The sequence below is a fragment of the Hyla sarda genome, chromosome 1 (assembly GCF_029499605.1).
Source record: "Hyla sarda isolate aHylSar1 chromosome 1, aHylSar1.hap1, whole genome shotgun sequence".
NCBI classification, from domain to species: Eukaryota; Metazoa; Chordata; class Amphibia; order Anura; family Hylidae; genus Hyla; species Hyla sarda.
Window position 1 is genome coordinate 95,757,707 of NC_079189.1, and position 26,683 is coordinate 95,784,389.

General features: G+C 46.0%; 1 protein-coding gene across 6 annotated transcripts in view; it reads right to left on the reverse strand.

Moving 5' to 3' along the window:
- Positions 1–3,186: 3,186 nt before the first annotated feature.
- LOC130301974 (izumo sperm-egg fusion protein 1-like) overlaps positions 3,187–26,683 on the reverse strand; it is a 74,013-nt gene continuing 50,516 nt past the window's right edge. For all 6 annotated transcript variants that reach the window (XM_056551658.1, XM_056551655.1, XM_056551660.1 and 3 more), the window contains 8 exons: positions 18,721–18,735; positions 18,450–18,533; positions 17,784–17,831; positions 17,408–17,482; positions 17,116–17,216; positions 10,510–10,651; positions 4,940–5,113; positions 3,187–3,389 (listed from right to left, as the gene is read on the reverse strand). In XM_056551658.1, the coding sequence (XP_056407633.1) occupies positions 4,983–5,113; positions 10,510–10,651; positions 17,116–17,216; positions 17,408–17,482; positions 17,784–17,831; positions 18,450–18,533; positions 18,721–18,735 (596 nt within the window). In that variant the 3' untranslated portion in view covers positions 3,187–3,389; positions 4,940–4,982. The remainder of the gene's footprint in view (positions 3,390–4,939; positions 5,114–10,509; positions 10,652–17,115; positions 17,217–17,407; positions 17,483–17,783; positions 17,832–18,449; positions 18,534–18,720; positions 18,736–26,683) is intronic.

Below are 26,683 nucleotides of genomic sequence, written 5' to 3' on the forward strand. Positions count from 1 at the left end.
CAAGAGGGACCCCAACTCTTGATCTCCCCAGTCGACCAATCCAGGGTTGGGGAATGGTGTTGAAGCCAGGGTAGTCCAAGGAGAATTTCGGAAGTGCAATTGGGGAGGACCAAAAATTCAATTTTCTCGTGATGAGGTCCGATGCACATTAGGAGGGGCTCCGTGCGGTAACGCACGGTGCAATCCAACCTGGCTCCGTTGACCGCGGAAATGTGGAGTGGCTTGACAAGACGGGTCACCGGAATGCGGAATTTATTCACCAAGGGCTCCCGAATAAAATTCCCAGAGGCACCAGAGTCCAGGCAGGCCACGGCTGAGAGGGAAGAGCTGGCTGAAGTAGAAATCCGTACAGGCACCGTGAGACGTGGAGAAGCCGACTTAGCATCAAGAGACGCCACACCCACGAGAGCTGGGTGCGAGCGTGCGTTTCCCAGACGTGGAGGACGGATAGGGCAATCCACCAAAAAATGTTCGGTACTGGCACAGTACAGACAAAGATTCTCTTCCTTACGACGATTCCTCTCTTCCAGGGTCAGGCGAGACCGATCCACTTGCATGGCCTCCTCGGCGGGAGGCCTAGGCGCAGATTGCAATGGAGACTGTGGGAGAGGTGTCCAGAGATCTAAGTCTTTTTCCTGGCGGAGCTCTTGATGCCTCTCAGAAAAACGCATGTCAATGCGAGTGGCTAGATGAATGAGTTCATGCAGGTTAGCAGGAGTTTCTCGTGCGGCCAGAACATCTTTAATGTTGCTGGATAGGCCTTTTTTAAAGGTCGCGCAGAGGGCCTCATTATTCCAGGATAGTTCAGAAGCAAGAGTACGGAATTGTATGGCGTACTCGCCAACGGAAGAATTACCCTGGACCAGGTTCAGCAGGGCAGTCTCAGCAGAAGAGGCTCGGGCAGGTTCCTCAAAGACACTTCGAATTTCCGAGAAGAAGGAGTGTACAGAGGCAGTGACGGGGTCATTGCGGTCCCAGAGCGGTGTGGCCCATGACAGGGCTTTTCCAGACAGAAGGCTGACTACGAAAGCCACCTTAGACCTTTCAGTAGGAAACTGGTCCGACATCATCTCCAAGTGCAGGGAACATTGCGAAAGAAAGCCACGGCAAAACTTAGAGTCCCCATTAAATTTGTCCGGCAAGGACAGGCGGAGGCTAGGAGTGGCCACTCGCTGCGGAAGGGGTGCAGGAGCTGGCGGAGGAGATGGTTGTTGCTGCTGTAGCTGTGACTGAACTTGCTGTAGCTGTGACTGTTGCTGCTGTAGCTGCGACTGGAGTTGCTGTGTCATGGTGGTCAAGTACGACAGCTGGTGATCTTGTTGGGCGATCTGTCGGGCTTGCTGGGCGACCAGCGTAGGGAGGTCGGAGACAACTGGCAGGGGAACCTCAGCGGGATCCATGGCCGGATCTACTGTCACGATGCCGGCTGGCAGGAGGTGGATCCTCTGTGCCAGAGAGGGATTGGCGTGGACCGTGCTAGTGGACCGGTTCTAAGTCACTACTGGTTTTCACCAGAGCCCGCCGCAAAGCGGGATGGTCTTGCTGCGGCGGTAGTGACCAGGTCGTATCCACTAGCAACGGCTCAACCTCTCTGACTGCTGAAGATAGGCGCGGTACAAGGGAGTAGACAGAAGCAAAGTCGGACGTAGCAGAAGGTCGGGGGCAGGCGGCAAGGTTCGTAGTCAGGGTGGATAGCAGAAGTTCTGGTACACAGGCTTTGGACACACAAAACGCTTTCACTAGGCACAAGGGCAACAAGATCCGGCAAGGGAGTGCAAGGAAGGAGAACAGATATAGCCAGGGAGCAGGTGGAAGCCAATTAAGCTAATTGGGCCAGGCACCAATCATTGGTGCACTGGCCCTTTAAGTCTCAGGGAGCTGGCGCGCGCGCGTCCTAGAGAGCGGAGCCGCGCGCGCCAGCACATGACAGCAGGGGACGGGAACGGGTAAGTGACCTGGGATGCGATTCGCGAGCGGGCGCGTCCCGCTGTGCGAATCGCATCCCCGACGGCCATGACAGTGCAGCGCTCCCGGTCAGCGGGACCGACCGGGGCGCTGCGGAGAGAGAGACGCCGTACGCGCTCCGGGGAGGAGCGGGGACCCGGAGCGCTAGGCGTAACAAAAATCTTTGTAACAAATATTTTTTTTAACTACAGATAATTTAAGTGCAAGTCCCCCTTAATCAGTCCCCTGTCCCCCTTAATCAGTCCCCTGCCCCCTTAATCAGTCTCCTGCCCTCTTAATCAGTCTCCTGTCCCCCTAATCAGTCCCCTGCCCCCTTAATCCGTCCCATGTCCCCCTTAATCAGTCCCATGTCGCCCTTCACCAGTCCCCTACCCCCCTTAATCAGTGGCAGACCCCCTTAATCATGCCCCCCCCTTCACCAGTCCCCCTTAAGCAGACTCAGACCCCCCCTTCACCAGTCCCATGTTCTTATTACTCAGTCCCCTGTCACTCATAATCAGACCATCCCCCCCCTTCACCCCTTGATCAGACCCTCCCCCCTTCACCAGTCCCCCTTAATCAGACTCAGACCCCCCCCTCCCTTCACCAGTCCACTTCTTTGTCCCTATTAATCAGACGCTCTCTCTTTATTCCATAATTAGACGGGCGGACCCAGCCCCCCTTCACATATCCTATGCCCTGTTTAAAAAATAAATACATTTAAAAAAATCACAAAATAAAACAATTATTTAGAACAGCCAGGTACTTACTTTTGAAGGTTGCTGCGCTGCTCCCTGGAATCAGCTTGTAGAGCAACGGCCGCCGCCTTCACACTGCAGACAGGGATCCATCTGCGGCTCTCTGTGAAGGCATGCCAGCACTTGGTCGCTGCCCGCACCCCCAAGCTCCTCCTCCACACTCCAGACCTTCCTTCCTCCATCAAAGCAGCTGCATCCTGCAGCTCGCTTCTCCCCATCTTCGGGTGGCCTGTTACACTGCAAGCTGTGTCGGCCGCCCGGCTTCCCTGTTGCTATGGCGCCCTGAGCGGCCGCACAGCTCGCACATCCCAAAGCCCAGCCCTGTTCTGAACTAATGTATTGGTTTTTGCTTATGTGTGCTAAAAAATGGTATTCAAAAGCGTGTGAACATAGCCTTAGATTGCTCCATTTCCAGCTATCGTAGCCAGCTGTTTTAGATATGTGCAGATATTGGTTTCAATTAAAGAAAGGCTACAGGCAAGGTTCTATTTTTTATTTTATTTTTTCTGGGGGGGGGGGCGGATTATTAGGGAAGAATGGACAGATATTTATATTGTCTTCTTGGGGGAAAGTAGGGATAGGGAAAATAATGTTAGTTATTTTGTTTCTTTTTCATTTGCTCCATTATACAGACTCTCTTTCCTGATGTTTTTCTGATTTTATTTTCTGTATCACAGTATACAAATGCTGAAAGAGAAAGAAAATGAAGATGAGTTATCTGCTATCCACATGTGAGATGTGAATTTTACCATCCTGCGTATGGGTGATGTTTTAGCAGATATCATTCAATATATTCTCTGTACTGTATAGCTGGGGATGTTTGTTACTTCGGGTTTGTTCACATGGCGGAATGTTTGTGTGAAATTCCACCGGAACATTCCGCACTGACATTACGCTGCAGCAGAGTCTTATTGGTTTAAATGGGATTCTGCTGTGCACACAGTGAAATTTCTGTGGCAGATGTTTTTGCCACGGAAATGCAGATTCCAGTGTCCGCAGAAAAAATCGACTTGTCTATTCTTTCTGCGTATTTTGCTCGGAACTGGATTGCCGTCCATGCACTTACAAGTGTGCAGAATGTCCGTCCGTGTTTTCCGGGTGGACATTCCACACATTTTACTATTGTGTGAAAATACCATACATAAAGAAAAATAGGTGGCACCATCTGGTGGAGATTGAATGAAAAAAAATCTAACAATTATAGGAGGCTTCATTGGAGATGCTGACTGAGTAGACATCTGGATGGTCCTGGCTGCATCATCACAAGACATGTAGAAAGTTGAACAAAAGCAGCACTCACCCACACGACAAAGAGTGCGGCTTTTGTTCAACTTTCTACATGTCTTGTAATTGCAATAATAAAGTAACAAAGACTTTTGACATGTCAAGGACATAAGTTCTGATTGGTCAGGGTCTGTGTGCTCATACCTCCACCAATAGCTAGACCAGGGCAGGAGAAGTTCTCATCTAAGCTCTTCTCAACCGTAAGTCTATGAAGCCTGTGTTGTGTAGAGAGCATTTCTGATTTGAAAAGTCAAAAGTTTTATAAAATAAACAGTGAGACTTTCATCCTCCTTCACACTGACATCAAGGCTTCTGTTTCTGATAGATTAATACCAGATCTGTAAATCTTTTTTTTTTTTTTTTCTCAACTGTTTGTTTATTAAATAATTTTTCTTTAAAACAGATATTTTTGAAAGTAAAGAAAAAATGAGAACATAGAATAAAAAACAAAGGTCATTACATATTAACAAGACCAGGTTACAATAAGGTAATCTGCATAGATCCGGCTGTCAAGATGTTGGAAAGTCCTGATTTTTTCCAGGTCGGCTCTATGAGTATCTGGGGAAGGCCCCATATCAAGGACATTAAGTATAAATAGAAGCTGTTATCTGACAAATAATGAAGCAAGGATTTTATGACAAGAGAATTGGTATTAGTGGGTACTTGTAATATCTCTAGACTTCCTCACAATCTGGATCTATTACACTTCAGCTTATGGTCAGTAATCCAGGTAACATGCAATGAAGAAGATACAAAATAATGTACATAAAAAAGTAGGAAGTAGAAGGTTTGTAAGAAGAGAGAGATGTAGAAAGGGGGGTATTTCTTGGATCAAAAGCAAAATATATTCTGATAACTCATAAATTGTAATGGAATTGGTCAGGTCTAGGGGTTTTTACAGTACATAATTATCACGTTATTTCATTCTATGACTATCTAATAAGTTTACATACCATATGCCAGCGATCAATGTGATGGCGCCAGCCACAGATATTGCTATGTAGGTTTATTTTTTACTTTTGGACCCACATTAAGTGGCTCCTCAAGCATTGAGAGTTCAAGATCATCTGGAAGTGGAGGAAGAGGTTGGTGGTTTTCGTGTGTCCCTCTTTTTGATCCACTGACAACTAAATATACAAGATATAGTTTTTATAGTACATAGCTTCCAAAGTCATAAAGGCATTTCATAACAAAAAACAAACAAACATAGATCTGTAGGCTAAGTACAATTATACAGGTCACAAAACTACAACTACAGTAACTTTTTGTATGCCTTAGATTTTAACTGGAGGGGGGGGGGTACAATATTCCCTATAGTGCACATCTTAGTAGCTGCAGAACCTCTTTATTAGGATTAAGGAGGGATACTAGCTCATCATTGATATGTCTCTATGGGACTGTCTATGCATGTACCAAGCTTCATGATCAGCGCTGGATTTACATCTCTTGAGTCTATAACAATAATATATCTTGTACATCATTCTGCACTAATATATCTATATATATCTATACTAGCTGAGTACCCGACGCTGCCCGGGTTTTCCTACCTTATCCTTGTGGGGGAGGAAAAGCAACAAAGGAGGAAGCTTTTGTCCTCATAACCTGTTCCTAAATCCTGACCTCATATCCCCTTCTCATATCCCAACCCCATTTCCCCTTCTCATATCCCAACCCCAAATCCTTTCATATTCTGACCTCATATCCTGTCCTCATATCTCGACCCCATATCCCGTCCTCATATCCCGTCCTTCATATCCTGACCCCATATCCCATCCTCATATCCCGACCTCATATGCCGTCCTCATAGCTAATCCTCATATCCCATCCTCAGGTGGGGCCGAGTTGTGATAAAGATATTGTAAGCTGAAAAAAGGGGTGTGGCTTAATGTGGGCGTGTCCTTTTGAAATGGGACATGGCATGTAGCCAGACTGATGCATTCACCAGGAGAAGCAGAGCAGAGCTTGTGGAGTAAGGCACCAGAAGTCCTATATACTTGCATGTGACTTGAAACAAAAACCCCATCCTTCACATATGGGGGCAGGTTAGGGGTTAATTTAACTATTATATATTTTTATTTGACATATAAGTAACATGTGACCAAGTATTATCGAAATATCTCCAGCTGTTTGGAAGTTATGCAGTAACAAATCTTTCATATAGACTTGTATGGGACTTTTAATAAAAACCCAGACTCTCGCATATGGGAATAGGTAAGGGTTAAATTACCTATCCTATGTTTGTTGTTGACATATAAGTAACATATGTGCCAAGTTTCATGTTAATATCTTTAGCGGTTTGGAAGTGATGCTGGAACATACACACACATTCAGTCATGGCCGTATATGTTGGCACCCCTGAAATTTTTCTAGAAAATAAAGTATTTCTCACAGAAAAGGATTGCAGTAACACATGTTTTGCTATACACACGTTTATTCCCTTTGTGTGTACTGGAAATAAACCAAAAAAGGGAGGAAAAAAAGCAAATTGGACATAATGTCACACCAAACTCCAAAAATGGTCTGGACAAAATTATTAGCACCCTGAACCTAATATTTGGTTGCACACCCTTTGGAAAAAATAACTGAAATCAGTCGCTTCCTATAACCATCAATAAGCTTCTTACACCTCTCAGCCGGAATGTTGGACCACTCTTCCTTTGCAAACTGCTTCAGGTCTCTCTTGTTGGAAGGGCACCTTTTCCCAACAGCAATTTTAAGATCTCTTCACAGGTGTTCAATGGGATTTAGATCTGACCACTTCAGAACTCTCCAGCGCTTTGTTGCCATCCATTTCTGGGTGCTTTTTGACGTATGTTTGGGGTTATTGTCCTGCTGGAAGAAGAAAGATCTCGGACGCAAACACAGAGTCAGCAAAACAACCCCAAAACATCACTGAACCTCCACCATATTTCACTGTAGATACTGTGTTCTATTCTTTGTAGGCCTCATTCCATTTTCGGTAAACAGTAGAATGATGTGCTTTACCAAAAAGCTCTATCTTGGTCTCATCTGTCCACAGAATGATTTTTGCTTACTCAAGTTCATTTTGGCAAAATGTAATCTTGCTTTTTTATGTCTGTGTCAGCAGTGGGGTCCTCCTGGGTCTCCTGCCATAGCGCTTCATTTAATTTAAATGTCGATGGATAGTTCGCGCTGACACTGATGCCTTGAGCCTTCAGGACAGCTTGAATATCTTGGGAACTTGTTTGAAGCTGCTTATCCACCATCCGGACTATCCTGCGTTGACACCTTTCATCAATTTTTCTCTTCCGTCCATGCCCAGGGAGATTAGCTACAATGCCATGGGTTGCAAACTTCTTGATAATGTTGCACACTGTGGACAAAGTCAAATCTAGATCTCTGGAGATGAACTTGTAACCTTGAGATTGTTGATATTTTTCCTAAATTTTGGTTCTCAAGTCCTCAGACAGTTCTCTTCTCCACTTTCTGTTGTCCAAGCTTAGTGTGACAAACACAGACACACAATGCAAAGACTAAGTGAACTTCTATCCTTTTTATTTTTTAGGTGTGATTTTTATATTGCCCACACCTGTTACTTGCCCCCAGGTGAGTTTAAAGGAGCATCACATGCTTGAAACAATCTTATTTTTCCACAATTTTGACCAGACCATTTTTGGAGTTTGGTGTGACATTATGTCCAATTTGCTTTTTTTCCTCCCTTTTTTTGGTTTAGTTCCAATACACTCAAAGGGAATAAACGTGTGTATAGCAAAACATGTGTTACTGCAATCCTTTTCTGTGAGAAATACATCATCTTCTAGAAAAATTTCAGGGGTGCCAACATTTACGGCCATGACTGTACATACACATACACATGGATTTATATATATATATATATATATATATATATATATATATATATATATATATAGATATACAGGGGTGTGGAAATTTAATAAAAAAAACTACTTGTCCACGGGACTAAAAGAGTAAAATCTTCTTGTCCCTCATGATGATCCACTTGCTTTTAATTGCCATTTTCTGACCCCTGTAGCTTTTTTTTTTTTTTGCATACCAGGCTGTATGAGGGCAATTTTTTTGCGCCATGATCAGTTTTTTGTATCGGTACCATTTTGGGTTATTGATCTAACTTTTTAATCGCTTTTATCTTTTTTTCTGGGATATTATAACAAATTGCAATTCTGTGGTTTGGTATTTTTTTATTTTACGTCATTTACCGTAATGTTATATTTTAATAGTTCATACAATTGCACATGCAGCGATACCAAATACGTTTAATTTTATCATGTATACATGTTTTTATATAGGAAAAGAGGGTGATTTGGGGTTAATGGGAGTCTTTTAATCTTTTACTAAAACATTTTTTTTTTTTTTTTTACACTTAGCGGACTTTTAGGAGGAATCATTAGATTCCTCATACAGATCAATAGAGTTCTATTGAACTCCATTGATCTGTGTGCCCTGCAATCAATTGATAGAGCCTAGACCAGCCAGGCTCTATCAATGACAGAGCCATGGACAACAGGGAACAGAGGTATGCCCTCCCGCTACCTCTATAGTGAATCGCCCCCCCCCCCAGCTTTGACAGCGGCAATCTAAAGGGTTAAAAGCCACCCACGGCAATAGCCGCAGGCTGGCTATTAGGGGCGGCCCCCAGCTACAGAAATCAGCTGGGGGCTGCAGAGTACGGAGCGGGCTCCTGTGAGCGCCGCCACGCTTGACGGGAGCTTTCAGGTCCAGCCCTGCTTGCCTGAAGCAGGGCTAAGGACCTGAAAAATTCACCTGACCGGCACCTGGAACTGCATGTCCTGGGCGTCAGGCGATACAATTTCCACATCCCTGCATATATATATATATATATATATATATATATACACACAACTCAATGTGTATGTATGTGTGAGTGTATGTTCCAGCATCAATTCCAAATGGCTAAAGATATTTCCATTAATAATATGTAAACTAAAAATATAGGAGAGGTTAATTAAAGGGGTACTCCGCCCCGAGACATCTTATCCCCTATCCAAAGGATAGGGGATAAGATGTCAGATCACCGCGGTCCCGCTGCTGGGGACCCCGGGGATCGCCGCTGCGGCACCACGCTATCATTTATGCGCAGAGCGAGTTCGCTCTGCACGTAATGACTGTCAATACAGGGGCCGGAGCATCGTTATGTCACGGCCCCGCCCCTCATGACGTCACGGCCCGCCCCCCTCAATACAAGTCTATGGGAGGGGGCATGGCAGTCGTCACGCCCCCTGCCATAGACTTGCATTAAGGGGACGGGCTGTGATGTCACGAGGGGCGGAGCCATGATGTCACGATGCTCCATCCCCTGTTTCGCCCGTCATTACGCACAGAGCGAACTCACTCTGTGCAGTAATGATAGCGCAGTGCCGCAGCGGCGATCCCCGGTGTTCCCAGCAGCAGGACCGCGGCGATCTGACGTCTTATCCCCTATCCTTTGGATAGGGGATAAGATGTCTAGGGGCGGAGTACCCCTTTAACCCTTACCCACCACCATTTGCGAGGGTCTGGGTTTTTGTTTAAAGTCCCATACATATCTATGGGAAATATTTCTTACTGCATAACTTCTAAACAGCTGGAGATATTTTGTTAATACTTGGTACACATGTAACTTATATGTTAAATAAAAATATAGAATAGTTAAATTAACCCTAACCTACCCCCTTACATAAAGGATGGGGGTTTTGTTTCAAGTCCAATGCAAGTATATGGGACTTCCAGTACCTTACGCCACAAGCTCTGCTTTGCATCTCCTGGTGAGTGTGTCAGTCTGGCTGGCAAGCCACACCCTCCCCACATGCCATGCCCCATCTCACAAAGTCACGCCCTTCCTTTAAGCCACACCCCTTTTATTTTCTACCCTTTTTGTGTATCGGTCTGGCTTGCAGATCATGCCTCCACTCCTACAAAGCCATGCCACCTAAGGATGATATATGAGGACAAGATATTGGGACAGGATATGAGGACAACATATGAGGATGAGATATAAGGACAGAATTTAAAGATGGGATATGAAGATAAGTTATGAGGTCAGGATGTGAGGGCAGGATATGATATGAAGTCGGGATATAAAGATGGGATAAAAGGTCAGGATATGAGGACAGAATAGGAGGTTGGGATATGGGGTCAGGATATGAGGACAGAATATGAGGATGGGATATGAGGACAAAAGAAAGACAAAAACAGTTCTATGGGAGAGGTGGGGAGGCACTAACGCTTTCTCCCTGCCTCGCCCATAGAGTTACATGGAGGATGCGTGTCGGCCGCAACATCATACTGCGGCCGCCACACCTCCTGCACGGAAGAGCCACGGCAGAGCCGTGGCCAAGGCAGGAGATCGTGGGGGGTCCCAGCAGTCAGACATTTATCCCCTATCCTGTGGATAGGGGATAAGTGTTAAAGGGCTGCAGATGTCCTTTAATTCATTCTTTATATTTTAGAAATAGAACCTTAATTACAAAATGTAAACATGAAATTCAGTCCAGTGTCGGTGATCATGTGTCTGTATCCTTACCTTTCACATTATAGATAACCTTGGCAACTGGTACCCCAGAGTATAGATAGGTGGTACAAATGTATGTGCCAGATTCATACATCTGAATTTCGTTCAGCCGCATGAAGGGTTCATCTGTTATTAAAGGTGCAGGTCGCCTCGGCTGGAGAGAAAATATAGGTGATTGTTAGGTTATATTCACACTACAGAATGTCCGCATGGAAAATATCCGTGTGGACATTCTGCAAACTGTAGGCGCCGGCATTAACACGCTGTTGGAAAAACAACACAGGAATGTGCTGTCTCATAGATGGCTATGCATTCTGTGTGGGAATTCCGCCATGTGCACCGTGCAGCAGAATCCCAGTGAATTCAACAGGATTCTGCTGCAGCGGAATCTCTGTACCGAATTCCAATGCGGAATTCGGCACAAAAATTCTGACGAGTGAACATGGCCTTACAATCCAATGAGTCTTTATATCATGAGTGATTTATATCCTAGATTATTTATATCATGGTTATGGCTATGGAAAGTAACTAATTGTATTTATCACTTAAATCACTGCTAGATCAGTTTACAACTTAAAGGGGCACTGTCATTATGAGAAACTTTTGATATATTGTAGTACTACTGATAAGATGACTTTTTTAATTATGCATTTATGAAAAAAATTTCAATTTTACTAAAAAATGTTAAATTAAAATAGCCGCCTCTAGGGGTCATCTATCTTTATGCAGACAGACTACTCTGTATTTTGCAGCATACTGAATATCGGCCGTGAAGTGTATTGGTATCCAGTATGGGAGATCACCATTGCACCCCTACAGCTGTCACGATTCGGCAGGCTGGAAGTGGATCCTCTGTGTCAGAGAGGGATTGGCGTGGACCGTGTCGGTGGACCGGTTCTAAGTTGCTACAGGTTTTCACCAGAGCCCGCCGCAAAGCGGGATGGTCTTGCAGCGGTGGTAGCAACCAGGTCGTATCCACTGGCAACGGCTCAACCTCTCTGACTGCTGAGATAAGCGCGGTACAAGGGAGTAGACAAGAGCAAGGTCAGACGTAGCAGAAGGTCGGGGCAGGCGGCAAGGTTCGTAGTCAATGGTAATAGCAGGGGGTCAGGAACACAGTAGTGGTAAACACAGAGTAGCTTTCTCTAGGCACTAAGGCAACAAGATCCGGCAAGGAAGTGCAGGGGAAGTGAGGTAATATAGCCAGGAAGCAGGTGGAAACTAATTAGGGTGATTGGACCAGGCACCAATCATTGGTGCACTGGCCCTTTAACCCCTTAACGACGCAGGACGTATATTTACGTCCTGCGCCGGCTCCCGCGATATGAAGCGGGATCGCGCCGCGATCCCGCATCATATCGCGTCGGTCCCGGCGCTAATCAACGGCCGGGACCTGCGGCTAATACCACACATCGCCGATCGCGGCGATGTGCGGTATTAACCCTTTAGAAGCGGCGGTCAAAGCTGACCGCCGCTTCTAAAGTGAAAGTGAAAGTGACCCGGCTGCTCAGTCGGGCTGTTCGGGACCGCCGCGGTGAAATCGCGGCGTCCCGAACAGCTGATCGGACACCGGGAGGGCTCTTACCTGCCTCCCCGGTGTCCGATCGACGAATGACTGCTCCGTGCCTGAGATCCAGGCAGGAGCAGTCAAGCGCCGATAATGCTGATCACAGGCGTGTTAATGCACGCCAGTGATCAGCATTAGAGATCAGTGTGTGCAGTGTTATAGGTCCCTATGGGACCTATAACACTGCAAAAAAAATGTAAAAAAAAAGTGTTAATAAAGGTCATTTAACCCCTTCCCTAATAAAAGTTTGAATCACCCCCCTTTTCCCATAAAAAAAATAAAACAGTGTAAAAAAAATAAAAAATAAACATATGTGGTATCGCCACGTGCGTAAATGTCCGAACTATAAAAATATATCATTAATTAAGCCGTACGGTCAATGGCGTACGCGCAAAAAAATTCCAAAGTCCAAAAAAGCGTATTTTGGTCACTTTTTATATCATTAAAAAATGAATAAAAAGTGATCAAAAAGTCCGATCAAAACAAAAATCATACCGATAAAAACTTCAGATCACGGCGCAAAAAATGAGTCCTCATACCACCCCATACATGGAAAAATAAAAAAGTTATAGGGGTCAGAAGATGACATTTTTAAACGTATAAATTTTCCTGCATGTAGTTATGATTTTTTCCAGAAGTGCGACAAAATCAAACCTATATAAGTAGGGTATCATTTTAACCGTATGGACCTACAGAATAATGATAAGGTGTAATTTTTACCGAAATATGCACTGCGTAGAAACGAAAGCCCCCAAAAGTTACAAAATGGCGTTTTTTTTTCGATTTTGTCGCACAATGATTTTTTTTTCCGTTTCGCCGTGCATTTTTGGGTAAAATGACTAATGTCACTGCAAAGTAGAATTGGGGACGCAAAAAATAAGCCATAATATGGATTTTTAGGTGGAAAATTGAAAGGGTTATGATTTTTAAAAGGTAAGGAGGAAAAAACGAAAGTGCAAAAACGGAAAAACCCTGAGTCCTTAAGGGGTTAAATCTCAGAGAGCTGGCGCGCGCGCGCCCTAGAGAGCGGAGCCGTGCGCGCCAGAGCATGACAGCCGGGGACCGGGACAGGTGAGTGACTTGGGATGCGATTCACGAGCGGGCGCGTCCCGCTATGCGAATCGCATCCCCGCCGGCAATGCCAGTGCAGCGCTCCCGGTCAGCGGGTCTGACCGGGGCGCTGCAGGGAGAGAAACACCGCGAGCGCTTCGGGGAGGAGCAGGGACCCGGAGCGCTTGGCGTAACAGTATCCCCCCCCCTTAGGTCTCCCCCTCTTTTTGTCGGGATGTCGCTCCACATGGGACGAGGACATTGGGAGCGATTGTAGAGTCTCCTTCTGGGGGACAGTGAAGTCCTGGGTATGCTCATGCACGGCAGACAGTTCAGAAGGAGTGGGAATGGGGAGGGGGGGCAGAGGGTGAGGCTTGGCACGGGGCAGAGTGTCACCAGGACGGGAGCTATGAGGAGGCACGGCACAGTCCTGATAGGCCTTGGGGAGACCAGGCACAGGAGGAGACACTGAGGCTCGACAGACGGGGCTGGGAGCAGACGTGAGGCATTTCTTGTGGCAAGCAGGACCCCAATTCTTGATCATTAGAAAACGGAAGATGTCCAGCACCAGGAAGGCATGCCATGACTAAGGGCTCTTTAGCCTGAAACGCGTAGGCTCTACGCTCCTCGATATGCTGTTTGTTATTTTTGTACCTCAATAAACAAGTTTTTACCTGCCTTCCTGGTGCTGGACATCTTCCGTTTTCTATTGATTGCACGTGGAAGGGAACGCCACCCTGCCGGTCTGCAGCACAGAAGCCAGGATACGGGGATAGAGCAGTATCTTTGCACTGTTGCCCAATTCTTGATCTCCCCGGTGGTCCAGTCAAGGGTGGGAGAATGATGCTGGAGCCATGGCAGACCGAGGAGGACTTCAGAGGTGCAGTTGGGCAGAACCAAAAATTCGATTTTCTCGTGATGCAGTCCAATGTTCATAAGCAGGGGCTCTGTGCGGTAACGCACAGTGCAGTGCAACTTGACTCCGTTGACCGAAGAAATGTAGAGCGGCTTGACGAGACGGGTCACCGGGATGCAGTACCTATCAAGCAAAGAGGCCAGAATAAAATTTCCAGAAGAACCAGAGTCCAAGACGGCCACGGCTGAGAAGGAGGAGTTGGCAGAAGGGGAAATCCGCACGGGCACAGTGAGACAAGGAGAAGCAGACTCCGTACCAAGAGACGCCAGACCCACGTGAGCTGGGTTCGTGCGTGCGTTTTCCAGACGTGGAGGACGAATAGGGCAATCCACCAAGAAATGTTCGGTACTAGCGCAGTACAGACATAGATTTTTATCCCTACGGCGAGACCTCTCTTCAAGGGTCAGGCGAGACCGATCCACTTGCATAGCCTCCTCGGCGGGAGGCACAGGGGTAGATTGCAAAGGATACCGTGAGAGAGGTGCCCAGGGATTAAGGTCTTTTTCCTGGCGGAGCTCTTGGTGTCTCTCAGAAAAACGCATGTCAATGAGGGTGGCCAAATGGATAAGTTCATGCAGGTTGACAGGAATTTCTCGTGCGGCCAGCACATCTTTGATGTTACTGGATAGGCCTTTTTTAAAGGTCGCGCAGAGAGCCTCGTTATTCCAGGATAATTCAGAGGCGAGAGTACGAAATTGGATGGCGTATTCGCCTACAGAAGAACTACCCTGGACCAGGTTTAACAAGGCAGTTTCGGCAGAAGACGCTCGGGCTGGTTTCTCGAAGACACTACGAACCTCAGAGAAGAAGGACTGTACAGTGGCGGTGACAAGATCATCGCAGTCCCAGAGTGGTGTGGGCCAAGACAAAGCCTTCCCAGACAGGTGACTAACCACGAAAGCCACCTTCAACCGTTCTGTAGGAAATTGGTCCGACAACATCTCCAAATGTAGGGAACATTGTGACAGGAAACCACGGCAGAGTCTAGAGTCCCCATCAAATTTGTCCAGCAGGGACAAGCGGAGGTTAGGAGCGGCCGCTCGCTGCGGAGGAGGTGCAGGAGCCGGCGGAGGAGATGGTTGTTGCTGCTGTAGCTGTGACTGAAGTTGCTGTAGCTGTAACTGAAGCTGCTGTAGCTGTGACTGAAGTTGCTGTGTCATGGTGGTCAAGTACGACAGCTGGTGATCTTGTTGGGCGATCTGTCGGGATTGCTGGGCGACCAGCGTGGATATGTCAGCGATACTTGGCAGCAGCACGTCAGCGGGATCCATGGCCGGATCTACTGTCACGATTCGGCAGGCTGGAAGTGGATCCTCTGTGTCAGAGAGGGATTGGCGTGGACCGTGTCGGTGGACCAGTTCTAAGTTGCTACAGGTTTTCACCAGAGCCCGCCGCAAAGCGGGATGGTCTTGCAGCGGCGGTAGCAACCAGGTCGTATCCACTGGCAACGGCACAACCTCTCTGACTGCTGAGATAAGTGCGGTACAAGGGAGTAGACAAGAGCAAGGTCAGACGTAGCAGAAGGTCGGGGCAGGTGGCAAGGTTCGTAGTCAATGGTAATAGCAGGAGGTCAGGAACACAGTAGTGGTAAACACAGAGTAGCTTTCTCTAGGCACTAAGGCAACAAGATCCGGCAAGGAAGTGCAGGGGAAGTGAGGTAATATAGCCAGGGAGCAGGTGGAAACTAATTAGGGTGATTGGACCAGGCACCAATCATTGGTGCACTGGCCCTTTAAATCTCAGAGAGCTGGCGCGCGCGCGCCCTAGAGAGCGGAGCCGCGCGCACCAGAGCATGACAGCCGGGGACCGGGACAGGTGAGTGACTTGGGATGCGATTTGCGAGCGGGCGCGTCCCGCTATGCGAATCGCATCCCCGCCGGCAATGTCAGTGCAGCGCTCCTGGTCAGCGGGTCTGACCGGGGCGCTGCAGGGAGAGAAACGCCGCGAGTGCTTCGGGGAGGAGCAGGGACCCGGAGCGCTTGGCGTAACAACAGCCTTCAGCTGTTCCTAAACTACATCTCCCATGATTGGAGTTGTAGTTTTGCAACAGCTGAGAGTACAATCTTTGTAAAACTCTATGTTAGAGCTATGTTATTCTCCAGCTGTGTGCCTCCAACTCTTGCAAAACTACAGACAAAAGATGTGTGGGCATGCTGGGAGTTGTAGTTTTGCAACAGCTTAAAACAACACTGCTCTAACACAGTGCTTTACAAACACTGCAGCTCCAGCTGTTACAAAACTACATCTTCCAGCATGCTTGAATAGCCAAAGCTTTCTCTGACTTCTCTGACAAAGAAGCTGATCAGACATTCAGGAGTCTGTGAAAGCTGAATAACACACATAGTGACATATATGTTGATTAGCATCCAGCTTTACTAGGAACAGATAGAAAATGTATGCATAAAAACAGTGGGGGGGGAGAGAGATGGATACGCCTCCTCCACAAGGAAAGAACACAAAGCAAGTGAGCAACATATAAATGCTATTGGTTAGGGATATGTACAGTAGGTCCTAGACACATATGATATGTACATGATCAGGATTAGGTACTGAGTAACATATCACTTTTTTTTTTGGCACTATGACAGGTACGCCTTGAGGGTTGGGTCAAATGTGCCATATTTTTATGTGTATTTGTTGCTGCATATTTTCCTACCCATTGAAGTCAATGGGTAGTAAAATCCGCTGCATATTTTGCAACCCACTGACTTCAAGCAAAATTCGGCATGTGTAACCATGGCCTAAAAGGGTTTTTTCACTGATAACACTCATAGGATCATAGGAGAGCTGAAGAATATCTGATCACTGAGTGCCCCATTGCTTGGCGGTAGCAGAATGTTGAACTTGGATACTTTCAACCATCCCATAGAGTTAAACTGAGCACGGCGCACATGCCCAACCACCTGCTCCATTCTTATGGGGAACGCAGAACCTTATTCTCTTATAGGTGTGGGTCCCACATGCGGGGCACCTAGGGATCAGAGATTTGCCACCTATCCTGTAGATAGATGATAAGTGTTGGTCAGAAAATGTCAACAGTTTTCTACTTCACACTTATTTCTTTGGGAATTTTCATTGTATTTACCATATCAAACATGGTTTTATGGCCCTCCTCCAGTCTGGCGAACCAATCAAAATTGCACTCAAGGACTACATCTTCTTCCTCTATAACTGACAAATGTCTCTCTAGAAAAATATAAATAGACATTTAATGTTATAGTCTTTGTTTTGTAGCTAGTTGGTCCCCACACCTTGCATTTATGCTATTATGGCATATGAAGGTCAGGGTTAATACATATGACTCCCTCTGTCTTTGAAGAGAAATGTCTTTACATTGTAACTGATAGTAGCTGGTTTATTTTATGTTGTCTGCTTACCTCCACAGTCTATAGTATTTGTGAGATGTGATGGGGGATCTTTACAGGGAGAGCACTCAAATCCGGTCTTTAAATCTTATACAAGGAGAAAAAGTCAAGTATGAGGAGAGTACTAAGGAGTTTTTATAATTACACACCACAGGCTGCCCCAAATGATGCTTCTATTCTGCTTATAGCACCTGAAGGATTTTTAGTGGAGAGATATTAATGTAAATGTCCTTCTGGTTTAAGAATATTTTCTGTTATGGACTATGTACTGTTAGAAGGGTTCTGATTCTGAATATTAACCTTAAAGTACATGGTGGATTTACGATTCTGTCTTTTTTACTCATTAAAAGTGTACATTTTTATATGGGAATATAAGCAGATACTTTACCAAAACATCTTTTCTGGGTGCATACACAACTACATTTGTCAAAGGATTCTGTGCAGAAAGGGAAATCATGCAGTCAGGAGAATATTGTCATTTACATTGAAGCAGAAAACACAACATTTAGGCCCTGTATTTTTGTTACATAGTTTTAGCCAATGCCCCCTTTACAATAACAAAGTATTCCCCCAAAAGTGTTCTCGATACAGTGTACCCTCTATATACCCTCTTTGTCAAGCATAAATGTCCCCATAGACTGTAAGCCAAATAATGACACCCATGTGACCAGCCAGTACTCCAAATGAATACCAGCCACAGTCGGCACCACTAAAAATAGTTACAACCCCAGTGTGCTCCACTAGCCACAGTGACCACCACTAAAGATAGTGCCATCCACAGTGTGCTCCTAAAATACATCAGCTTGTGTATACTCATTTCCTCCATGTTCCCTTTGTTATAGCCCACCCATATTTAATGCCTTCAGATTATTTCATTACACAGAGGAGGCAGCAAATCTTCCTATTTTGTATATAATAGTCACATTCTGATACCACAGTAAACGTATAATAGAAATCTTATGTACATGCATATTACTGGTAAAAGACTATTGATATGTGTAATAATAAGGTTGATGATTATTCTAGTGATTCTGGCTACTACTATGAATCTTACCTTGATTTTCTGGATGGCCCCCGGCGCAGATGATCTTCTCTTCCTCACAGCTCATACATTGGATGTATGTCTGCACCATTAAACCTTGGAAAAAGCTGTTGTTTAATAACTTACAATATTAGGGCATGTGAACATGGGCCAAAACCTTGCCTATTTGCTGGGCTGTGCCATGAAACCACGGAAATCATGGAAGTCAGCAAATAAAATAAAAAATGCCACTATGAAAATAACCATAGAAGACAGTTGTCTAAAAATATAAAAATCTACTTACCACAATTGTCTATATCTAAAAAACAACAACAAAAAACAAATATTAATATTTCAATGTAAGATTCATAACCATCAACAACTTTTTAAAAGTTTTACTTCTATTTTGCACTTAAGAAAAAACATTTACTCACATGTAGAGAAACAGATCATGGGCGCACATCCACAACTTTTACTATGATCTAATTGCTTCTCAGCAGAATTTCAAAAACTAACATGTTAGTGAACCCTTTGATCAAAATGTGCAAATCCACTTGCCATGACAAGGCCACCTGATAAGAGTGGGTCCCTACACTAACACTGGCGTAGTGCTCGGCAATGACCACCACCAATAGGTCACCAAGCCCACAGAGGAAATCACCCAGTGACCAGGCAGCCCCAATGCTGCCCGACCAAGCACCCAGCTCAAAACTACACCACCCCACAAGCAAAGCACAGCAGCAAAAATGGCCGCCACAGAGCACCACACCAGTGTGAACACATACCATGTGCTCCCTGCCAAAGGGCTGGATGAATGCTAGGAGGAAACGCTATGCAGTCTCTTGTTGATTAAAAACACCTGGGCAGAATGGGTGGCGGGGAGTGCTGGCCATTGAAAAGTAAAAGAGGGGACACGTGGATGTAACTCACGTGTAGAGAAACATTCTCCCAGACCTCTGGCAGGGAGCACATGGTAGGAACCTACAAGGAAACTCAAAACCCCCCCTTAAAAAATGTGGCAGAAATATTTCCAATAGAAGAGACTACAGACTTCAAATAAGAGAACAGTTGTTGAGCCCAAAAAGGAAGAATAGCCATCGAGTGAAAGTGCTCCATAGTAGGGAGACATTTTCACTCTAGAAAATCTGAGAATTTTGTTAAATTATGAGAATTCCACCAAAGAAAAGGAGACAGGTCTAGACCTAGTATGAAAATGGGATTGTGAGTGGGGAGGTGTTAGAGAAGAAGAAAAAGACTGATGATGAAACTTAATACAACCCAAGCTCCATAGAGAAAGGAAATAAAGAGTGATGTAAGCAGAGGGGTTAACCAGATTAGAAGAGGAACAGAAGAAGAAGACCACACTAATGCACATAGAGAGTAGGGAGCTACTAGGTCGGATTCAACAGTAACCCAAAGAGGAGTCAAAGCACTCACATTCACAAGTAAAAGCTGGGCAAAACATGACACATAAAAGTACTTAACTAAGTGAGGTATACAAGGTCCCCCTAGACGCTTGTGTTTTGCATAATGAATTTAGTAATATGAGGGTGCTTACCACACCAAGTAAACACAAATATATTTGCGAAGAATGGAGGTCTCTCATAATAAGGGGAATCAGTAGGGTACAGAATAAATATAGTAACCGCTCCCGTATGAAATCTCAAGCGGACAAGAAAAGGCGTTCTCTTCCCGAATTCTCTCCTGGAGACAGAGTATGGTTGTCATCCAAATATATCCGCTTTAAGGTACCCAGTTATAAACTAGGTCTTCACTATTTGGGTCCTTACAAGATCTAGAAACATTTAAATCCTGTGGCTTATTCTCCATCTGCCTTCTTCTTTCCATATCCCGAATTCTTTTCATGTCTTCCTCTTGAAACCTGTTATCCATAACAGCTTCTCTAAAAAAGACATTTCTCCTACTCCCATCTCAGGTACCTGTGATGTTTATATCGTCAAGGAAATTCTGGAGTTTATCAGAGGAAAATGTTTTGTCCTTGTGGATTGGGAAGGATTTGGGCTGGAGGAAAGGTCTTGGGAGCCGCAGGACATTTTAGACCGTGACCTCATTCAGAAGTTATTGTCCTCCAAAAAGAGAGGGAGACCAAAAGGGGGGGGGGGGTAGTGTCATGGCGACCGCTCCGGTCCGGCGCTCTGACCATGAGCGCTCGCCGCCTCCTTCCCCTGGCAGGACCGCGGGATGTGCCCGCATGCGAATCACAGCCCGTTCATTACCTGCTGCTGCCCGCCTCTCTGGTTCCCTGCCACCTAGGGCGCACGTGCGCCGGCTTCTCCAGATTTAAGCCACCAACGCACCACTAATTGGTGCCTGGTCCTTCCCATATGTTATTTAAGCCAGCTCCTCCCCCTCTTCCCTGCTAGATCTTCAGCTAGCCTGAGATTAAGCGTTCCCTATTTTCTGTTTGCCTTACCTGTATATTTCACTCTTCTGCTACGTTATTTGACTACGCACCTTTGCCGCCTGCCTTGACCTTCTGCTAAGTCCGACCATGCCTCTGCCTCATCCATCTGTACCTCATCTTGTCCAGCTACCTTTGTGGTCGAGTCATATCAGGGGTAGCGACCTGGGTGTAGCCTGCCGCAGCAAGCCTGTCCTGCCTTGCGGCGGGCTCTGGTGAAGACCAGCAGCACCTTAGACTCCGCTCCTTAATACGGCCTGTGTGGGGCCGCCCGTTTTAAGATGAGTAACACTTTCCTCAAAAAGGTGGAAGGGAACAATGTATTGTCCATTGTAGCAGGTCAGGGTAAAAAATTTCCCTGTAAGGCCCTTCTCTTGCCCTATTAATTCCCGTGTTACTCGCTCTAAAAAGGGCGGACCTACACAGGAAACTCTCCCTATTTCCACCTAAAACTACCACAGCTCAAACTCCCAGCGAGAAACTCACTGTAACCCGCCCTAAAAACACTACACTACACCTACACAAAATAAAAAGTAAAACACTACATACACACATACCCCTACACAGTCCCCCCACAATAAAAACAAAAACAACGTCTTGTACGGCACTGTTTCCAAAACGGAGCCTCCAGCTTTTGAAAAATAACAACTCCCAGTATTGCCGGAAAGCCACTGACTGTCCAGGCATGCTGGGAGTTTTGCAACAACTGGAGATACCCCGTTTGGGAAACACTGCCGTAGGGTATTTTTGTGGCGGATTCAAATCCCCAATTTAGGCCTCAAATGCGCATGGTGCTCTCTCGTTTTGGAGCCCTGATGTATTTCAAGGAAAGAGTTTAGGGCCACATATGTCGTATCTCTGTACTCGGGAGAAATTGTGTTACAGATTTTGGGGGGGCTTTTTCTCCTTTTACCCCTTATGAAAAAGTAAAGTTGGGGTCTACACCAGTATGTTAGTGTAAAAAAAAAATGTTTACACTAACATGCTGGTGTTGCCCCATACTTTTAATTTTCACAAGCGGTAAAAGGAAAAAAAGACCTAAAAAATTTGTAACGCAATTTCTCCTGAGTACAGAACTACCCCATATGTGGGCGTAAACATGGCTCAGGAGTGAGAGTGTGCCATGTACATTTGAGGTCTAAATTGGTGATTTGCACAGGGGTGGCTGATTTTTCAGCGGTTCTGACATAAACTCAAAACAACAAATACCCAGTTGTGACCCCACTGTTCAGTGCTATGCATAGAGCATGGCACTGATCGGTGCTATCGGTGATCTTCTGCTCTGGTCTGCAAGATCTCAGACCAGAGCAGAAGACCCCGGGAGACGGCCAGAGCCAGGTGAGGGGACCTCCAGCTGCCATGCTGGATGATCGGATCCCTGCGGCAGCTCTGCGGGCGATCCGATCATCCATTCAAAATACTGCACTGCCGCAGATGCCGTGATCTGTATTGATCACAGCATCTGAGGGGTTAATGGCGGACATCCGCGTGATCGCGGATGTCCGCCATTACCAGTGGGTCCCTGGCTGCTGATAGCAGCCGGGACCTGCTGCGCATGATGCAAGCACCGGTCTGGTGCTAGCGGTCATGGCGACGCGTGAATGTACGTCATGGTGTGTTAAGTACCACTGCATCATGACGTACATTTACATCCATTGTCATTAAGGGGTTAAAAACCAAGCCAATTTATGTTTTTGCATTTTCATTTTTTTCCTCCTTCCCTTCTAAAAATCATAACACTCAATTTTGCACCTACAGACCCATATAAGGCCTTGTTTTTTGCGTCACCAATTGTACTTTGTAATGACATTGATCGCTTCATAACAAAATCAATGGAGAAACAAAAAAAAATGTGTGGGGTGAAATTGAAAAAAAAAAAACAAATGATATTTTTGTTAATTTTGGGGGCTTCCGTTTCTACGCAGTGCACTTTTTGGTAAAAGTTACACCTTATCTTTATTCTGTAGGTCCATACGATTAGAAGAAAACAAATTTATATAGGTTTTATTTTATTTTACTACTTTAAATTTTTTTTTTACTGCATGCACCAAAATGAATATGCTTGAAATTGTCCTCTTCTGACCCCCTATAACAGTTTTTATTTTTCCGCATATGAGGCTATATAAGGGCTTATTTTTTGTGCTGTGATCTGTAGTTTTTATCAGTGCCATTATTGGACTTTTTTATGGCATATGAAGTGACCAAAAATGTGCAATTTTGGACTTTGGTATTTTTTGTTATGTGTACACCATCGACGGTGAGGAGGCAGGTAAGGGCTCTCCCACTGTCCACTCAGCTGATCTGGACCCGCAATTTTGCTGCGGTTGTTCCGATCAGCTCCACTAAACTAACTGGCACTGTTAACTCCCAAATTTAGATGCCGCGATCGACTTTGATCGCACCGTCTAAACAGGTTAATGACGGACATCGGCCCCATCGGTGATCTCCGGCATTAACCGTGGGTCCTGGATGCTGATAGCCACAGGGTATGAAGCTTGCTAAGCTCGTGAGCAGTCTTCAAACCCTGGTAACGGGACTAAGGCGCCCTTGGTCCTTAAGTACTGGACACAAGGGCGTACCTGTATGCCCCTCGTCCTTAAGGGGTTAAGGTTTGTGTAAAAGAAACAGCAAGACCTGAGACCAAAATGGCACTAACTTATGACATGAGCGACCCAAATGGATAAATGTCGCTCATGACACTAAAAGCCAGAGTTTGAATTGCTAATGCCAACTTTTCTCAGCTTCACTGGTGTATGCGCCCTATTTAAACATTTGTTTTGGACCTCTTCCTAGCACTTACTACTTGTAGATGTACTGTATAGTATGAATGCTTCACCACTTTTCTGACTATGTTCCACAATGTCCCCAGACTACATTTCACATATAAAGGGCTTAGCCCCAATGGATTGTAGAGAGGAAAAGCTTGTTTAAAAGGTTTTGACAAATCGCAGGTGCTTAGTAATTCCTAAGTTTTTTACTCCTAGATACCAGAATTGTTGCACAAAACTGTGACTATTTAGCTATTTCTACTTGGTGTTATTGTGTATTTGTTACTATATATTTGTAAGTAAACATAGAGATGAACTCACAGCACTCAATGTAGATGCAGTTTCAAACTTTTATTCCCGAAGGAGCCATACACAGACGATGGGAGGGGGAGAAGAGATGGGATAACGTACGTTTCGCAGCCTGTGCTGCTTCCACTGGTCCCTACATCACTTCTTCTTCCTCTATTAATTTAACACAGCATGATCATTGCACCTGTGCAGCTCAGAGGTTAACCCTTCAATTCCACTATGCGTTTCACATATCAGTGATTATTAATTAGAAAAATTAATGCAAACAAACATGAGGTAAAAACCTATATACAACCCATAGTGTCCATCGTCTCAGTGTTCGTCAATACATACCATGCACAAGGATACATTAAACATTGAATACATTAATATCCTTACCATCGTTCAATACCAGTTGTCCTAAGGCTTTTGTCTTTAGTATAATAGCCGATTCTTTTTTTAGTAACAGGGTATTAACATCCTCTCCTCCTGGGATTCCATCAATACATACAAGCCCCATAAAGGACATGGCAGAAATATCACCTCCATGGATCTCACGAATATGTTTTATTAATCTGGGAGACCCCTTTCCCATGGTTATGGATCTAGTGTGCTCGGAGAACCTGGCTGTCAGGATCCGGGTACTGTGAGGATACTGGTGGTGGATCCTCTGTTTCAGTGGGGTGATGACGTGGGCCGTACCAGGGGAACGGAGTCTAAGGGGTTACTGGTATTCACCAGAGCCCACCGCAAAGCAGGATGGACTTGCTGCGGAAGGTAACCCACAGGTCGTTCCACCCGATAGCGACTCAACCCCGACTGACTGCTGAGATAGGCGCGGTACAAGAGATTAGGCAAGAGCAAGGTCGGACGTAGCAGAAGGTCAGGGCAGGCAGCAAGGATCGTAGTCAGGGGCAACGGCAGGAGGTCTGGAACACTGGCTTGGGACATACAAGGAACGCTTTCACTGGCACAATGGCAACAAGATCTGGCAATACAGGGAAGGGGAAGTGAGGTAATATAGACCAGTGCACAGGTGAATTCACTAATTTGGGCCAGGCGCCAATCAGCGGTGCACAGGGCCTTTAAATCGCAGAGAGCCGCGCGCGCCGGGACTGAACAGACGGAGGACGGGTCTGGTAAGCAGGCTGGGATGCGAACCGCGAGCGGGCGCGTCCAGCATCGCGGATCGCATCCCTGCTAGAGACACTATCGCAGTGCTCCCGGTCAGCGGGCCTGACCGGGGCATGCGAGCAGGTAAACGCTGCGAGCGCTCCGGGGAGAAGCGGGGACCCGGAGCGCTCGGCGTAACAGTACCCCCCCCCTTGGGTCTCCCCCTCTTTTTGGAGCCCGAAAATTTGTGAATGAGGTCTTTGTCGAGGATGTTATCCTCAGGTTCCCATGACCTCTCCTCAGGGCCGCAATTCTCCCAATCTAAGAGAATTTTTTTTTTTACCTCTGACCGTCTTAGACGCAAGAATTTCTTTAACAGAGAAGACATCGGAGGAACCAAAGACAGGAGCTGGAGCAACAACCTTGGGAGAGAAGCGGTTAAGGATAAGCGGTTTAAGGAGAGAAACATGAAAAGCGTTAGGAATACGGAGAGAAGGGGGAAGAAGGAGTTTGTAGGAGACAGGATTGATTTGGCACTTGATTTAAAAGGGTCCAAGATAACGTGGTCCCAGTTTATAACTGGGGACACGGAAGCGGATATACTTGGCGGAGAGCCACACTTTGTCTCCAGGAGCAAAGACAGGAGGAGTTCTTCTCTTTTTGTCAGCATGCTTCTTCATCCGGAATGAGGCCTGTAGGAGGGATTTTTGAGTCTCCTTCCAGATGGTGGAGAAGTCCCGGGTAACTTCGTCAACAGCAGGCAGACCAGAAGGGGTGGGAGTGGGGAGGGGGGGAAGAGGGTGACGGATGTACACCACAAAGAACGGGGATTTGGCGGAGGATTCAGAGTCTTTGAAATTGTACGAGAATTCAGCCTAGGGTAGAAGATCGGCCCAATCATCCTGGCGGGAGGAAACAAAATGTCGCAAATAGTCACCAAGGATCTGATTAACTCTCTCTACTTGCCCATTGGATTGGGGATGATAGGAAGACGAGAAATTTAATTTGATTTTTAGTTGATTACAGAGAGCTCTCCAAAATTTTGATACAAATTGAACGCCTCTATCCGAGACGATATGCGTGGGAAGCCCGTGAAGGCGAAAAATGTGCACAAAAAATTGTTTCGCCAACTGTGGCGCAGAAGGAAGGCCTGGAAGTGGAATAAAATGTGCCATCTTGGAGAAACGATCAATGACCAACCAAATGACTGTGTTGCCATGGGGTAAAGGCAGGTCCGTTATAAAATCCATGGCAATCTGAGACCATGGTAGCTCAGGGACAGGCAGAGGATGAAGGAGACCGGCAGGCTTCTGGCGAGGAGTCTTGTCCCGGGCACAAACTGTACAGGCCTGAACGAAATCAGTGACATCTGCCTCCAGGGTAGGCCACCAATATAAACGAGAGATGAGTTGGATGGACTTCTTGACGCCAGCATGGCCGGCGAGGTGTGAGGAATGTCCCCACCTGAGGATCTTTAGGCGCTGGCGTGGGGGGACGAAAGTCTTTCCAGGAGGTGTTTGTCTGATAGAAGCTGGAGAAGAGGAGATCAGACACTCAGGAGGAACAATGTGTTGCAGGGGGACTTCCGTTTCGGAAGCATCAGAGGAACGAGAAAGGGATTCAGCCCTGATGCTTTTGTCAGCAGGGTGGAAATGAATCTCGAAGTTAAAACGGGC